Below are 16,490 nucleotides of genomic sequence, written 5' to 3'. Positions count from 1 at the left end.
GAAAATGGATCTTCAATCGGATTTTTCATTGAAGAGATAAAACATTTTAAAAACTGAAAATCCAAAAAAATTCGTACATGCATGCGGTGACGTGGCGCAGTCTCTGTGTTATAGGGCGTGTGGACGGGTTTCGCTCCACCGCATGTGTGGGCGTTAGCATTGTCCAACATAAATTATGACGAAGGGTTAAGATTGACTCACTAAAACGGTGAAAGCTGGAGTCTCAAATCCAATCCTATTCCTTTATAAATTTACAGCCCCCTAACCAAATACTCCCTCCGTTCGGAATTACTTGTCTCGGAAATGGATGTATTTAGAACTAAAATACATCTAGATACATCCATTTCTGGGACAAGGAAATCCGAACGGAGGGAGTAGTAATAATAGATTAACCAAATAGTAATAATAAATTTAAAGTCTCGTACCGCTTTAATTCCCATTCCGTCACTCTAATTGACCAAACCAATATTTTCAAAAAATAAATAAAATTTGACCAACCAAACACGCTGAAAAGAGCCAAGCTAACCGAGACCGAGCACAACCAAAGCAAAAACGCGCACACATGAGCAGAGCACAGTAGCCAAGCAACAGCGAGCGAGCCACGGTCACTCCCACCGCCGCTCCCGATTCCTTCAGCCGCCGGCACCGCTGCCATCCTCGGCTAGAGCTTCTCCATCCCCTACCCCTATATACCGCGATCTCCTCCAGAACCACCGGCCAGGACTGCTGCTCCGCTTGCTCGCCCCCGTTGGAGATCCGCCCGGAGCGACATTTGTCTTTCTGGGTAAACCCTAGTCTCAATTGATTTGTGTTTTTCTTTCGTCCGTTCTGCGAAAATTCGAGGCTTTTAGAAGCACTCCGTGCGCCTCTTACGCAGTCTGCTGTTCCTAGTGTCTGGGATTTTTTCCCGTCCGTGGACGTTTGTGTCGGTGCGACTGCCTCGGAAATTCGGCGGGCGCATTCACCGCTGGTTGTATGCTTGGGATCTCGGAGCTTGTAGGATTCTCATTTAGAGCTAGAGTTGGGCGCCGGATCCTTTTGTTTATTTATTATTATTTTGAGATGCGCCAGAGAACTATTTGATCTTGCTGCCCGGAATGTGCTGCCCATTGCTTTGTGGTATTTTTGGCGATGTGGATTTACTGCTTCTGTTGCCATCTCATACGCCCAATCTTTTGCGCCAAACATTTTCCTAAACTGGAGTGTAGTTTGTCGAGAATACAAAATACGTATGTCGGATAAGAGTTTGGACGCCATCCATGAGCTATGCCCAAAGGAGCCACATGCAAAGATTTTATTTAGTTTTGTTGCCCTCCATGCTGTTTCCGGTAGTCTAGTGGTTGATTTGCTGGAGGATTTGGATATAGTATAAAGAGGTGATGTGAGCCACAAAGTGAACTTATTTCTCTGGCCCTAACATTCGAAGGTAATTAATCATTTTGTGAAACCGTGTATCTCTAATTTCAGTGAATATAGTACTTCCTCCGTTCACAAATATAAGATGTTTTGGTTATTTTAGTATGGACTACATACAGACTGAAATGAGTGAACGAACACACTAATACATGTCTATATACATCCAATTCACAGAACATCTTATAAGTATTTGTGAACGGAGGGAGTAGTATGGTATGGTTGTGCTTGTAAGTTGAAGCCATGACAAGACAAGTGGGAGCTTCTTGATATTATCATATAAGTGTAAGCCAAATCCCAAGTGAACTGAAGCCCCAATGGGAGTGAGCTTCTAGGACATGTAAAAGGAAACTCCAGTGAGCTGGTTCGTTTGATATGCTTAATCCTGTCCTAGCCCCTTAAATGTTTGAACGCGATCATTTTCTCTTACCATGTTCCACTTCTGAGAGAGTGGAAACTGTGATACTTGTTTTCAGCTTTGCTGTTTTCTATAGGTAAATCAGTGATTTGGAATGTTTTTCCGAGCTGAAGCAGAGAAGTCTTGGAGCTGGGTAATAATAATCTTCTAGGGATATGCTCCAACCAAGGGAAGCTGATGTGCCTGCACTCTTTGTTGTATTTATCGTACTTCCGGTGATAGCATATTTTCTTCTTGGGAGATGGCATGATTCTGTAAGTAAGAAAACAAGAGTAGGTGTGCTTGGCCAGAAAGCTGCAGAAGAAGCCTTCAAAGTAGAAACAATGGCATGCCCAGATGTTATATTGCCAGGACCGTCTCTGAGACCCATGCCTTATTTGAGATCTGTTCCTTCTTTAAGGTCAGAATACCACGAGTGTGCTACTTGTCGTGGCCCTGCAAAGACTAGGTGCTCCAGGTGCAAATCTGTTAGATACTGGTAAGATTCTGACCTAGTATTCTCTGGTATGAACTTAAACTCCAAAAAGTCGTGTACACACAAATAGGTGTATGAATCTTACTTTATTGTCTGCTGTTTATTTATTATAATGATTTCATTTCTGAAAAAGAACTGTACCTCTATTATGTCACCAAAGTGGGCGAGTCACCTATTTCGTTTCATTGGTAACATATCAAATTTTAGTTAAGCTGGTAGGATTGAGCACTGGAAACAGCCTCTTGCAGAAATGTAGGGAAAGGCTGCGTACTATAGACCCAATGTGGTCGGACCCTTCCCCAGACCCTGTGCAAGTGGGAGCTACGTGCACCGGGATGCCCTTGTTTTTTCGTAGGATTGAGTACCCTGTCGCTGCATATAATCCAGCGCCTGATTGGAGCAAGCAACACATCTAATAACTCCAGTCTCTTAAAAATGCTGAATTTACAACTGATTTATCCCTGCACCATGACTCTGTTTGTCATGCGATGCTCTCTTGCTTGTGTGATGAATGTAAAAATTATATTGCTCTGTTGTTGTGGCCACTTTTAATGCCACTTTGAATGTTCCACAGCTCTGGAAAGTGTCAAATTATACACTGGAGGCAAGGGCATAAACAAACATGCCAGCAGTGGCATGTTAATGGTGGTAGCAACTCTGGTGGACTATCTCCGACGGAGAGTTCTGAACAAATGCCGTTCTTGACTAACCTGAATTCACCTCTTCCAGGGGGTGACAGTCACCTGCATGACATGAATTTTGACACAGTATCAGAGCCATCCTTTGCGACAACTGATAGCTATATTCTTGATACTGATCTATTCCTGACAGACAGAAGCAACATGAATGAATCAAATCAAAGTCTTCTTTCAAGAGTAAATAGCGCTTCTGTTGCATCTTGTGAAAAGAGCAATTACAGTGTTGATGAAGAAACCAACTCATCTGAGATTTTATCAGCAAATAAGGTAGCATATCTTCTAGTTCATTTTTTATTCTCCAAGTTTGTGTCATTCAGTTCTTTACCTTGCGCTTTCAGGTTTCAAACAACAGTTATGGTTGTTTGGATGAAAAGAATGGCAACCATGATTTTACTTATCCTCTCAATAATACGGTACAACAACCCAATAATTGTGCTCCTGAAACAACAAAATGTCCAAAAGCAAGCATCACAGTTTATGAACCCGACATGGGTGTCTATTTTACTTCTGATATGACGAGTTCTTGCGAGGGGCCATATTCTTCCGCAACAGAGTCACTACAGAGGAGCAAATCATCTGGAAAATATAGTGGGCGAGGAAATGCGATCTATATGAAGCCTCCTTATCCACCAGGTAAGGTGGCTTCATCACAAAAAACGCAGGAGGTGTTGGCATCATATCAATACAATGTCCATGAAAAGAACACTTCGTGCAAAAATGAGCAAAGTAATGTTTCTTCTCTCTTGAAGTGGGCTACCTTTTCCTTATATTTTTCTCTTTAATCTCACATATGTATTGTATCCTGTAGGATCTGCAAAATCAAGTGTTTCAACGAACAACAATTTACAAGGATGCACTGGAATCTCAAAATTAGGAGCATCCAAGGTTGAAGTCTTGAAGAAGCCCTCAAAATTTCTCAAAACCAGCCTGGTGGGTTTAATCAATGATAACAAGAGGAGTAAGGTTTGGAATCATCTATGATAACTCTTGTCTTCTAGTTACTGCGCTGTTTTGGTATGTAATGTTACTTTGTTCTAAATCGGAATTGCAGGTATTGTTTCACTATGAAGATCTTGTTAAGTTCTTCCAGTATGAAGTACGGGGTATTTCTCCCAGAGGTCTTTTCAACTGTGGGAACAGGTATTACCATTGTCTTTGTTAAACTGTCGTGCTGACTTAATTTGTTTTTGTTCTTATATGTGAATTTTGTAGAAGGGGGGCCTTGGCGCAGCGGTAAAGCTGTTGCCTTGTGACCATGAGGTCATGGGTTCGAGTCCTGGAAACAACCTCTTGTAGAAATGTAGGGAAAGGCTGCGTACAAAAGACACAAAGTTGTTGGACCCTTCCCTGGACCCTGCACAAGCGGGGGCTATGTGCATCGGGCTGCCCTTTTTTTGTGCAAATTTTGTAGAAGATGAACAACATGCAATATGTTCTGGAAATAACCAATCTAAGAATCTTAACAGGAGGGGTGAAACTGAACTTCCAGTAGGAGGTGATTCACAAGTATCAAACACATAGATTGGTAAATCAGCAAATTTTAAAAATGGTGCAGCAATATAATTAAATCATACTGTACGTGCAACTAAATAAAATTAAGATAATTCCTGTGTACCAAAACTATTACAAAAGAATTAATTTAAATAAGGTGTACTTTATTTAGTCAAGCAAATTGCGAGCCAAATGTTGCTTCTTCTGTTTCTGCAAATTGAACATTTAATTAGTTAAATTGTAGCTTGTCATGGGTTATATGTAATGACTATTGTCCTTTTTTTGCAGCTGCTATGCTAATGCTGTTCTACAATGCCTCATGTGCACAAAACCCCTGATGATCCACCTGCTTCTGAGATTGCATTCTAAAGACTGTAATACTAAGCCCATAGCATTTGCCCCTTCCGTACTGTTGTCTGCACAGGGTAAAAGTAATAATACAGTTGTCTACTCCTGTCTGTCTCACACTCTTTGTTATCTTCGTATAGGTTGCTCAAAGAACTGGTGTCTTATGTGCGAACTTGAGCAATATGCTTCAACTTTACGTGAAAGTGGTGGACCTGTGTCTCCAAGCAGAATCCTTTCGAATCTAAGGAACATTGGATGTCGCTTGGGTGGTGGAAGTCAGGAAGATGCTCATGAATTTTTAAGGTAGTTTAGCTGACATGTTAGATTTAATTCCTCTTATTCTATTTTTTCATTCCTCTTTTTTCTCACTATTTCCTGTTGATTCTAACAAGGGTGGTCTCTGATTTAGATGAAACTGATTCTAACAAGGGTGGCCTCTGATTTAGATGAAACCAAAGTTTCGGTGTTTCACTTTTAACATATTCTGTTAGTCACAACACAATCAAAAATCTGTTCCAAATATTGCGGAGTGACTACTAATAGAAAGTTAGAACTGTGGAGACAGACTTCGTAATCTAGATTTTAGGCTCAGTAGAACTAAAACTGAGTAAGTTGGGGTGCGGTTTCAGTACATGGGGTGCCTTGATGGGCAGGTGGTACCTCAGAAGGACACCTTTCAATATTTGGGGTCGATGCTGCAGAAGGATGGTGATATCGATGAAGATGTGTGCCATCAAATCAAAGCCAGATAGATGAAGTGGCACAAAGCTTCTGGCGTCCTCTGTCATAAGTGTCACAAAAGCTAAAAGGCAGGTTCTATAGGATGGCAATTCAACCTGCGTTGTTGTATGGCGCAAAATGTTGGCCAACTAAAAGATGACATGTCCAACAGTTAGATGTAGTAGAGATGCACATGCTGAGATGGATGTGTCCACACATGAAAGGATCGGGTCTAGAATGATGATATACATGAGAGTTGGGGTAGCACCAATTGAAGAGAAGTTTGTCCAACATTGTCTGAGGTAGATATAGTTGGGGTAGCACCAATTGAAGTGAAGCTTGTCCAACATCGTCTGAGATAGTTTGGTCATATACAACGTAGGCATCTAGAAGTGCCGGTGCATAGAGGAAGATTAAAGTGTGTTGTTAATGTCAAGACAGGTCGGGGTAGACCAAGATTGACATGGGAGTAGTCCGTAAAAAGAGACCTGAAGGACTGGAATATCACCAAAGAACTAGCCTACCCCAACTTGTTTGTAGAAGTTAGCTATCCACGTGCCAAAACCATGACTAGGTCTCGAGATCTTATGGATTTCAACTCTAGCCTACCCTAACTTGTTTGGGACTGAAAGGCTTTGTTATTGTTGCTTGTTGCTTTTAACTGACGATTGACTGATAATCCGGTTTAATTGAAACAGAAAATAAGAAAGATCATCAGTCCAAGAAGGCAACAACTAATCTCTCCCTAGTCTCCTGGAACAGACTAGTCTTTTAATTTGTTGATGTATTCTGAATATTTAAGAGGCTTTAAATATGTCCTTTTCTTATATTCTCATGGTCTCTTATGTCAACACTATCAAGTGGGTTGGGGAAAATGGGAAGGGGAGAATGACAATTGTTGCTCTAAACCTGTCAGACCTACTCTATCCCTTTTGTATTGATCATGTATTAACATTTTGTTCATAATGTGCTTGATTTTCAATACAACCAGGCATCTTGTGATGTCTATGCAAGCAGCGTGCCTGGATGGACTGGGTGGTGAGAAGCAAGTAGAACAAAGCTTGCAGGAAACTACACTGATACAACAGATGTTTGGTGGACGCCTTAAATCAAAGGTAACTTGTAATTTTCTGACTTGATTTCATTTTTAGTGCTGCAAATTTCCTTAATCGTGTGCTCAAGTTGTTACAGTTTATATCGAATATCCTTTTGCGTGTGTGCATAAGTTGCAGATTCGTTCCTTGTATTTTCTTTTCTGCTGGCTCTCTAGCTAGTTAGTTAAGCACTATTTTTCTATCATATACTAACTAATTTAGTAAATGAAACAAGGTTAAGTGCCTCAGATGCCATCATGAATCTGAAAGATACGAGAATATAATGGATCTTACTTTGGAGATTCATGGTTGGGTGGAGTCCTTGCAAGATGCTTTGACACAGTTCACTGCTCCTGAAGATTTAGATGGGGATAATATGTATAAATGTGGAAGGTACTGTGGCAAACTAACAATCTTCTCATCATTTTGATTGGACCACAGCATATTGAAGCTTGTTAATTTTACTGCAGGTGTTGTGCTTATGTTAAAGCTAGAAAACAGCTAAGCGTGCATGAAGTGCCAAACATATTAACAGTAGTTTTAAAAAGATTCCAGGTATTATGTATTTCATCTCTGTATGCAATATTGATCTGGCCCAGTATCTTTGTATTATCTCTAATTTTCAGCTGCATGTTTCGAAGTATAGTAATACTTGTGTGCAGTTATCATAGAGTATGCATTTGTCAGTATGATATTAATGACTAATTTATGTAGAATTTCATGATGTTGTGTTTTACATCTTCAAATTGCAACCAAACCCCTCTAAAACTAAATGAAGCTCATTTTGAAGAAGTTTCCTTAGCACACTAATATAATTGTTTGTTTGATTGCTTATTAAGATTAGTTTATTGAGCTAATTTTGTTCGTGCTTCAGACAGGAAAGTATGGCAAGATTAACAAATGTGTCACTTTTCCTGATATGTTGGACATGGTTCCTTTTGTGACTGGGGCTGGTGATCACCCGCCTCTTTACTTCTTGTATGCTGTGGTTGTACATGTGGATACAGAAAATGCATCATTCTCTGGTCACTACATATCGTATGTCAAAGATATGCAGGGAACATGGTTAAGAATTGATGACTCAGAGGTATTCGTAAATTTCCTTGAAGTAGATTAAGAACTTCTGTATGTGTTGCTTTTAGAAGTTATTCTAGACTAGTGAATCACATAGATATGTATTTCTTTTAAAGAAGCAAACATAATCACGAGTTTAGAAAACTAGCAGCTCATAGTATACTCTTTTGAAATGCAATTACTACCTCCGTCTAGGTGTGCAAGTCATCTTACGTTGTGCACCGTGACCAAGGCGGAGAGGAAAACGAGAAAACTTAATGTCCTTTTGCTAATTAATAGCATTGCATGCAATGAACTAACCACTGCATGTCATGTTTGGTAGTCCCAAGTCATTGAAAGCATGCACGGCCCACATCTCTTATTGGTTGATATGTCACAAAACAAGAAATGAGGAGGGAGTTAATGTACAGTGCCTAAGTGTTTTGGGATTATTTGGTTTTCGTAAGGTGACTTACACACCTAGACGGGGGGAGTATGTTGTAATCTTACTGTTTTAGTGCTTATGGAACTTGCAATGAATTGAAGTCTGCTTGTGCTTTGTGACGGCGAACAATCAAATAGTCACACTTATTTCATGTGATGTCTTTTCTGTAGTCATATTTTTATACGGTCGTGTATGTTCACAAAATATAAAATCTGGGAATTTGTATGAGCTGATGTGGCTACTTGTTTCTTGTTATACGAAGGTCAAGGCTGTATCATTGAATCAAGTTATGTCAGAAGGTGCATATATGCTATTCTACTTGAGGTACAGCCAGCCTATGATATTTGCCATCTAATATTCGAGTTATTTCCTTGTCTTCACTAGTCTTAACATTTATCATTTAGATCTTTTCCTCGCCCTCCGAGGATATACATTGAGAAAGGCCTATTGCCTGATCCATCATCTTCATATCGTCACTCATCAAAATCCTCCAAGGGCTCTTCTAAACAAGAGCAGAAGCAGACAGAATCACTCTTTACTTCTGATGATCAAATCCGTGGTATTTATGATTTTAGACCAGAGGAGGAAGGTTACAGGCAAGATCAGCATGCCAAGTTGAGGTCCCAAAATTTATATCACACCGATGATGCTTTTGCCGATTCGGTTAGCACAGACTTCTCGGACGCTACATCAAGTGAATGGTCCCTGTTTACCAGCTCTGATGAATCTTCGTTTACCACGGAAAGCACTAGAGATTCATTCAGTGTTGTGGATTATGGTGACAATGCTGGCCTTGATCCAATCACCTCAATTTTTGGGCCATATTATGCTCCTGACCATCCTCTTGGCAACTTTGTCTCATGTACAAGGCTCTCGCCTTCCAATCCGCAAACAAGGTACTTCCCGGAAAGCATGGGTTTTGTCTCAGATTCTTCCTTGCCAACTCACCCCTACGGCAATGTACATAGAGGAAGATATCCAGACAGGGCTTGCGCGTCTTCAGCCGAACCTCTTGCTTCAGCAAACCAGCGAAGCTTGTATGGTAGGTATAACCATAGTAGAGATGGTTTTGTTCAAACATCTGGGTTTTGTCATATGTAATGGTCTACATCTGATAGTTTTAGCTGGAGCTGGGCTGATATGGTTAGCAGTGCTGTTAATATCGCCTCATGTTCTTTTATTTCAGATGAGGCATATTTAATTGTAGCTGCATATTCTAGATGTAGTTCACTCAGTGTAGTGAAGTAACTAGATCTGTCTAGATGCCTAGCTTTTGGGTTGACATGTTAGAACTCAGGGACTGGCTTTGTGAAAGCAAAGATGGCCAAGCATTTGTTTACTGTGTGCGAAAAGCTTCCATTTGCTTCCAGATTTCTATCATTTCTTGGCCAAAGAGTAAGAGCTGACCAGTGGCCAGTAGGATACTGCTGATTTGAGCCTATGGGGGCATCTCTTCACTGAAACGAAGTTTTGTTAAATTCCTATATTTGCTTGAAGAGGTAAGCTTTTCTGTATGGCCGATGCTAGGCGTCATCCGGCTGATCTTTGGCAAAGATCAGCCGGCTCCGCAGCCGTCTGATCTGTCCATATCTGAAGTTTCTCGCACCAAGTTGCAGCGAGCAGCACGGAACTAGCTCTCGTGAGCGTTGTCTCTAGACGTCTGATCCGTCCATTCAACCGGCTGCTCCCGGCCTTCTCCCCTTACATGGGCCCCATGAATCGTACACACTATATCTAGGTGTATAAGTCAACCAAATAATCCCAAAATACTTAGGCGCGGTGCATTAACTCTCACCTTGTTTTTTGTTTCTTAACATATCAACCAATAAGAGATGTAGGGTGTGCATGTTTTCAATGACTCGAGACTACTAAACATGACATACAGCGGTTAGTTCATTGCATGCAATGCTATTAATTAGCAAATAAACATTAAGTTCTTTCGTTTTCTCCATCTTCTTGGTCATGATGCACAATCTAAGATGACTTATTCACCTGACGGAGGGAGTATTTACTAGCCACTATAGTTTTGCTTCACGTACCTACACGCTGGTAGCAAACAAACCACAAAGTACATCAGGACTAGTCCACATGCAAGGTAAATTAGCCTACCCGATAACTGCAAAAAAAAAGAAAAACGATCATGAGTTGGCCAAAGATTATGTCGCGCACGCCAAATCATTCGATCAGACGCATCGAGTGGTTTCAACATCGCCTTCGCTTTGTGCATACCCCTTCCAACCAGCGGCCTGGTCGCGGCATTCGCCCTGTACCCTACTAGTCCTTGCTTCGCATTAACATCGCAACACCGTCGCCGTAACATCGCAACATCATCGACTGCCGTCGTAACATCTCAACATCAACCATGTCTGTAACATTGCAACACCATCGACCACCATCGTAACATCACCACACCGTCGACCGTTGTCGTAACATCACAACACCATCGACCACCGTCGACTGCCGTCTTAGCATCGCAACACCATCGACCACCGTCATAGCATCGCAACACTGTTGACAGCCATCATAGCATCACAACACCGTCGACCGCTGTCTTAGCATCGCAAGATATCCCAACACATCTCTGCTCTCGTAACATTGCAACACCGTCGACCGTCGCCTTAACACTGTAACACTGTCGTGACATTGCAACAACATCGACTGCTGTCGTAACATCGCTACAACATCGACTGCCGTCGTAACATCGCAACACCGCCGGCCGTCATCATAACAATGTCGGACACCCCATGCACTAACCACAATAGCGGTGATGCACCCGCAAATGGTCACATCATTGACGATGCTTCTGACACAACCGCAACACCGACACACTAGGCGAAGCTCCCATAGCGGTCGTAACACCCGTGATGGTGTCGACAGTTGCAGCATCGCGCGACCTACTTTGCAAAAACAAGTGTGAGCGGCTTGCAACGGAGATGGCCGACCTTGCATCGACGTATGCCTAGCTTGCAACATTTAGAGCCGGCTTGCAACAACACTAGTCGCCCCATGCAGCGCCGTGTGGCCTGCTTTGCCGCGTCACATGGTTATGTAGCACGACAGTCCAGCTGTTGTAGCAACAAAAAAGCTTCTGTCATTATTGCATCCGGCTTGGAGTAGTGTTGACCAGCTTTGCACATCGTTTAATTTTTACAACACGACTACTACGACATCGTAGCAAAATAAATATGGCTGCCAGATTTGAAGCGTCACGCGTCCAGCCGGAACCACCATCAGTCGGCTTTGCATCGTCGCCCAGGTTTTACAACATGGCGACGCGGGCATGCAGCTTTGCAGCAAAACAAATGCGGCGTCCAGACTTGCATCATACATGCCCGGCATGCGGCAACAACAATCGGTCTCTCGCTTGAATTTGACCAACTTTATATTGTCGCGCGTGCGAATTGCAGCAGCGCCAACCGTCCTTGTAGCCCTGGCATGGCCGACTTTCATACGCAATAAAATATCGTTTGGTTCCCCACAAAAATAATATCATTTGGTTACAGCAAAAACATCAGGAAACAAATTGAATATATCATGAGGAGCTAGCATAGGGAAACACTTGCGGCATGTGATTGAGCAAACGCTCAAGAAACATCGTAGCATGTCGTCCACTCGTCCATGACAATGTATCCATACATGGGAGTCGGAGTAGTCCGCGCCAATAATAGTCCGCGCGCGAGGAAAGAAATTAAACCAAACCTCAACGTGGTCCACCAAGGACACGTGGTTGGCTAGCAATGCGGCTGATGCGCGTGCCTGTAATCATCCGGCTGATTCTAAGAGTTTTCCTGGCCGATGCTAGGCATCATCCGGCCAAAGATCAGCCGGGTCCGCAGCCGTCTGATCCGTCCGTATCTGAAGTTTCTCGCACCAAGTTGCAGTGAGCAGCACGGAACTAGCTCTCGTGAGCGTTGTTTCTAGCCGTCTGATCCGTCCATTCAACCGGCTGCTCCTGGCCTTCTCCACTTACATGGGCCCCATAAACCATACACACTATATCTATCTACTAGCTACTACAGTTTTGCTTCACGTACCTACACGCTGGTAGCAAACAAACCACAAAGTACATCATGACTAGTCCACATGCAAGGTAAATTAGCCTATCCGATAATTGCAAAAAAGAGAAGAAAATCAATCATGACTTGGTCAAAGATTATGTCGCGCACGCCAAATCATTTGATTGGACGCATCGAGCGGTTCCAACATCGCCTTCGCTTTGTGCATACCCCTTGCAACTAGCGGTCTGGTCGCGACATTCGCCGTGTACCCCACTAGTCCTCGCTTCGCAATAACATCGCAACACCGTCAACCGTCGCCGTAACTTCGCAACATCATCAACTGCCATCATAACATCCCAACATCAACCACGTCCATAACATTGCAACACCATTGACCACCATCGTAACATCACCACACCGTTGACCGTTGTCGTAACCTCACAACACCATCGACCACTGTCGACCGCCGTCTTAGCATCACAACACCATCGACCACTGTCGTAGCATCGCAACACTATTGACAGCTGATGTCTACTACACAACCTTCTTCTTGTAGACGTTGTTGGACCTTCAAGTGCAGAGGTTTGTAGGACAGTAGCAAATTTCCCTCAAGTGGATGACCTAAGGTTTATCAATCCGTGGGACGTAAGATGAAGATGGTCTCTCTCAAACAACCCTGCAACCAAATAACAAAGAGTCTCTTGTGTCCCCAACACACCCAATACAATGGTAAATTGTGTAGGCGCACTAGTTCGGCGAAGAGATGGTGATACAAGTGCAATATGGATGGTAGATATAGGTTTTTGTAATATGAAAATATAAAAACAGCAAGGTAGCAAGCGATAAAAGTGAGCACAAACGGTATTGCAATGCTAGGAAACAAGGCCTAGGGTTTCTCTCAACAATGATAACATAATTAGATCACATAACAATGCCTCAACATGCAACAAAGAGTCACTCTAAAGTCACTAATAGCGGAGAACAAACGAAGATATTATTGTAGGGTACGAAACCACCTCAAAGTTATCCTTTCTGATCGATCTATTCAAGAGTCCGTAGTAAAATAACACGAAGCTATTCTTTCCGTTCGATCTATCCTAGAGTTCGTACTAGAATAACACCTTAAGACACAAATCAACCAAAACCCTAATGTCACCTAGATACTCCAATGTCACCTCAAGTATCCGTGGGTATGATTATACGATATGCATCACACAATCTCAGATTCATCTATTCAACCAACACAAAAAACTTCAAAGAGTGCCCCAAAATCTCTACCGAAGAGTCAAGACGAAAACGTGTGCCAACCCCTATGCATAAATTCCCAAGGTCACGGAACCCGCAAGTTGATCATCAAAACATACATCAAGTGAATCAATAGAATACCCCATTGTCACCACGGGTATCCCACGCAAGACATGCATCAAGTGTTCTCAAATCCTTAAAGACTCAATCCGATAAGATAACTTCAAAGGGAAAACTCAATCCATTACAAGAGAGTAGAGGGGGAGAAACATCATAAGAACCAACTATAATAGCAAAGCTCGCGATACATCAAGATCGTGCCAAATCAAGAACACGAGAGAGAGATATCAAACACATAGCTACTGGTACATACCCTCAGCCCCAAGGGTGAACTACTCCGTTCTCGTCATGGAGAGCGCCGGGATGATGAAGATGGCCACCGGTGAGGGATCCCCCCTTCGTCAGGGTGTCGGAACAGGGTCCCGATTGGTTTTTGGTGGCTACAGAGGCTTGCGGCGGCGGAACTCCCGATCTAGGTTATGTTCTGGAAGTTTGGGTATATATAAGAGGTGTTGGCGTCGGGAACAAGTCAGGGGGGTCTCCGAGGCGACTACGAGGTAGGGGCGCGCCCAGGGGGGTAGAGCGCGCCCCCACCCTCATGGGTGCCTCGGGACTCTTCTGGCCCATCTCCGATACTCCGTGGGCTTCTTCTGGTCCAAAAATAATCTCCGTGAATTTTCAGGTCAATTGGACTCCGTTTGGTTTTCCTTTTCTGCGATACTCAAAAACAAGGAAAAACAGAAACTGGCACTGGGCTCTGGGTTAATAGGTTAGTCCCAAAAATCATATAAAATAGCATATAAAACATCCTAGATGGATAATATAATAGCATGGAACAATAAAAAATTATAGATACGTTGGAGACGTATCAAGCATCCCCAAGCTTAATTCCTGCTAGTCCTCGAGTAGGTAAATGATAAAAACAGATTTTTTGATATGGAATGCTACCTAACATATTTATCAATGTAATCTTGTTTATTGTGACAAGAATATTCGATCCATAAGATTCAAGACAAAAGTTTAATATTGACATAAAAATAATAATACTTCAAGCATACTAACCAAGCAATTATGTCTTCTCAAAATATCATAGCCAAAGAAAGCTCATCCCTACAAAATCATATATTTTGGCCATGCTTCATTTTCGTCACACAAAATGCTCACATCATGCACAACCCCGATGACAAGCCAAGCAATTGTTTCATACTTTAGTATTCTCAAACTTTTTCAACTTTCACGCAATACATGAGCGCGAGCCATGGACATAGCACTATGGGTGGAATAGAATATGATGATGGAGGTTGTGTGGAGAAGACAAAAAAGGAGAAAGTCTCACATTGACGCGGCTAATCAACGGGCTATGGAGGTGCCCATCAATTGATGTCAATGCGAGGAGTAGGGATTGCCATGCAACGGATGCAATAGAGCTATAAATGTATGAAAGCTCAACAAAAGAAACTAAGTGGGTGTGCATCCAACTTGCTTGCTCACGAAGACCTAGGGCATTTGAGGAAGCCCATTGTTGGAATATACAAGCCAAGTTCTATAATTAAAAATTCCCACTAGTGTATGAAAGTGACAAAATAAGAGACTCTCTATCATGAAGATCATGGTGCTACTTTGAAGCACAAGTGTGGAAAAAGGATAGTAACATTGTCCCTTCTCTCTTTTTCTCTCATTTTTTTGGGCCTTCCTTTTTTTATTTGGCCTTTCTCTTTTTTTTTGCCTTTCTTTTTTTTCCTCACACGGGACAATGCTCTAATAATGATGATCATCACACTTCTATTTATTTACAACTCAATGATTACAACTCGATACTAGAACAAAATATGACTCTATATGAGTGCCTCCGGCGGTGTACCGGGATGGGCAATGAATCAAGAGTGACATGTATGAAAAATTATGCATGGTGGCCTTGCCAAAAATACGATGTCAACTACATGATCATGCAAGGCAATATGACAATGATAAGCGTGTCATAATAAACGGAACGGTGGAAAGTTGCATGGCAATATATCTCGGAATGGCTATGGAAATGCCATAATAGGTAGGTATGGTGGCTGTTTTGAGGAAGATATAAGGAGGCTTATGTGTGATAGAGCGTATCATATCACAGGTTTCGGATGCACCGACGAAGTTTGCACCAACTCTCGAGGTGAGAAAGGGCAATGCATGGTACCGAAGAGGCTAGCAATGATGGAAGGGTGAGAGTGCGTATAATCCATGGACTCAACATTAGTCATAAAGAACTCACATACTTATTGAAAAAATCTACAAGTCATCAAAACCAAGCACTACGCGCATGCTCCTAGGGGGATAGACTGGTAGAAAAAGACCATTGCTCGTCCCCGACCGCCACTCATAAGGAAGGCAATCAAAGAACACCTCATGCTTCAAATTTGTCACACAACGGTTACCATACATGCATGCTACGGGACTTGCAAACCTCAACACAAGTATTTCTCAAATTCACAATTACTCAACTAGCACGACTCTAATATCACCATCTTCATATCTCAAAACAATCATCAAGTATCAAACTTCTCATAGTATTCAATGCACTCCATATGGAAGTTTTTATTATACCCATCTTGGATGCCCATCATATTAGGACTAATTTTATGACCAAAGCAAATTACCATGCTGTTCTAAAAGACTCTCAAAATAATATAAGTGAAGCATGAGAGATCAATAATTTCTATAAAATAAAACCACCCCCGTGCTCTAAAAAGATATAAGTGAAGCATTAGAGCAAAATGACAAACTACTCCAAAAAATATAAGTGAAGATCAATGAGTAGTCGAATAATTATGTAGCTATGTGAAGACTCTATAACATTTAGGAATTTCAGATCTTGGTATTTTCTTCAAACAACAAGCAAAACAAAATAAAATAAAATGACGCTCCAAGCAAAACACATATCATGTGGTGAATAAAAATATAGCTCCCAGTAAATTTACCGATGAACGAAGACGAAAGAGGAGATGCCATCCGGGGCATCCCCAAGCTTAGGCTCTTGGTTGTCATTGAAT

At 42.0% G+C, this 16,490-nt stretch overlaps 1 protein-coding gene across 5 annotated transcripts; it reads left to right on the top strand.

Annotated features, from left to right (window-relative positions):
- The first annotated feature begins 508 nt into the window (after window positions 1–508).
- LOC109741819 (ubiquitin C-terminal hydrolase 15) lies at window positions 509–9,494 on the top strand. Of its 5 annotated transcripts, XM_073501314.1 has the most exons (15): window positions 538–784; window positions 1,591–1,777; window positions 1,908–2,309; window positions 2,881–3,271; window positions 3,343–3,730; window positions 3,813–3,967; window positions 4,056–4,144; window positions 4,784–4,869; window positions 4,984–5,146; window positions 6,555–6,678; window positions 6,893–7,050; window positions 7,128–7,212; window positions 7,532–7,744; window positions 8,418–8,479; window positions 8,560–9,494. In XM_073501314.1, exons 3-15 carry the CDS (start codon window positions 1,987–1,989, stop codon window positions 9,254–9,256), a joined length of 2,934 nt encoding a protein of 977 aa, XP_073357415.1. In that variant the 5' UTR covers window positions 538–784; window positions 1,591–1,777; window positions 1,908–1,986; the 3' UTR covers window positions 9,257–9,494. The 5 variants fall into 5 exon arrangements, with proteins under 5 accessions (XP_045085807.1, XP_020156489.1, XP_073357415.1 ...); XM_045229872.2 differs by lacking the exon at window positions 1,591–1,777 and having other exon boundaries at window positions 509–784; XM_073501315.1 differs by lacking the exon at window positions 1,591–1,777 and having other exon boundaries at window positions 1,890–2,309.
- The last annotated feature ends 6,996 nt before the right edge of the window (window positions 9,495–16,490 follow it).

Source organism: Aegilops tauschii, chromosome 6, assembly GCF_002575655.3.
Source record: "Aegilops tauschii subsp. strangulata cultivar AL8/78 chromosome 6, Aet v6.0, whole genome shotgun sequence".
Classification (NCBI taxonomy): Eukaryota; Viridiplantae; Streptophyta; class Magnoliopsida; order Poales; family Poaceae; genus Aegilops; species Aegilops tauschii.
The sequence above is the reverse complement of the archived record's forward strand: the minus strand, read 5'-3'. Positions and strand labels throughout refer to the sequence as shown.

Coding starts and splice junctions, on each gene's coding strand:
- LOC109741819 (XM_020300900.4), top strand. CDS start 1,987: ATGCTCCAACCAAGGGAAGCTGATGTGCCTGCACTCTTTGTTGTATTT. Junction 2,310..2,880: donor TGCAAATCTGTTAGATACTG/GTAAGATTCTGA, acceptor AATGTTCCACAG/CTCTGGAAAGTGTCAAATTA. Junction 5,147..6,554: donor GATGCTCATGAATTTTTAAG/GTAGTTTAGCTG, acceptor CAATACAACCAG/GCATCTTGTGATGTCTATGC.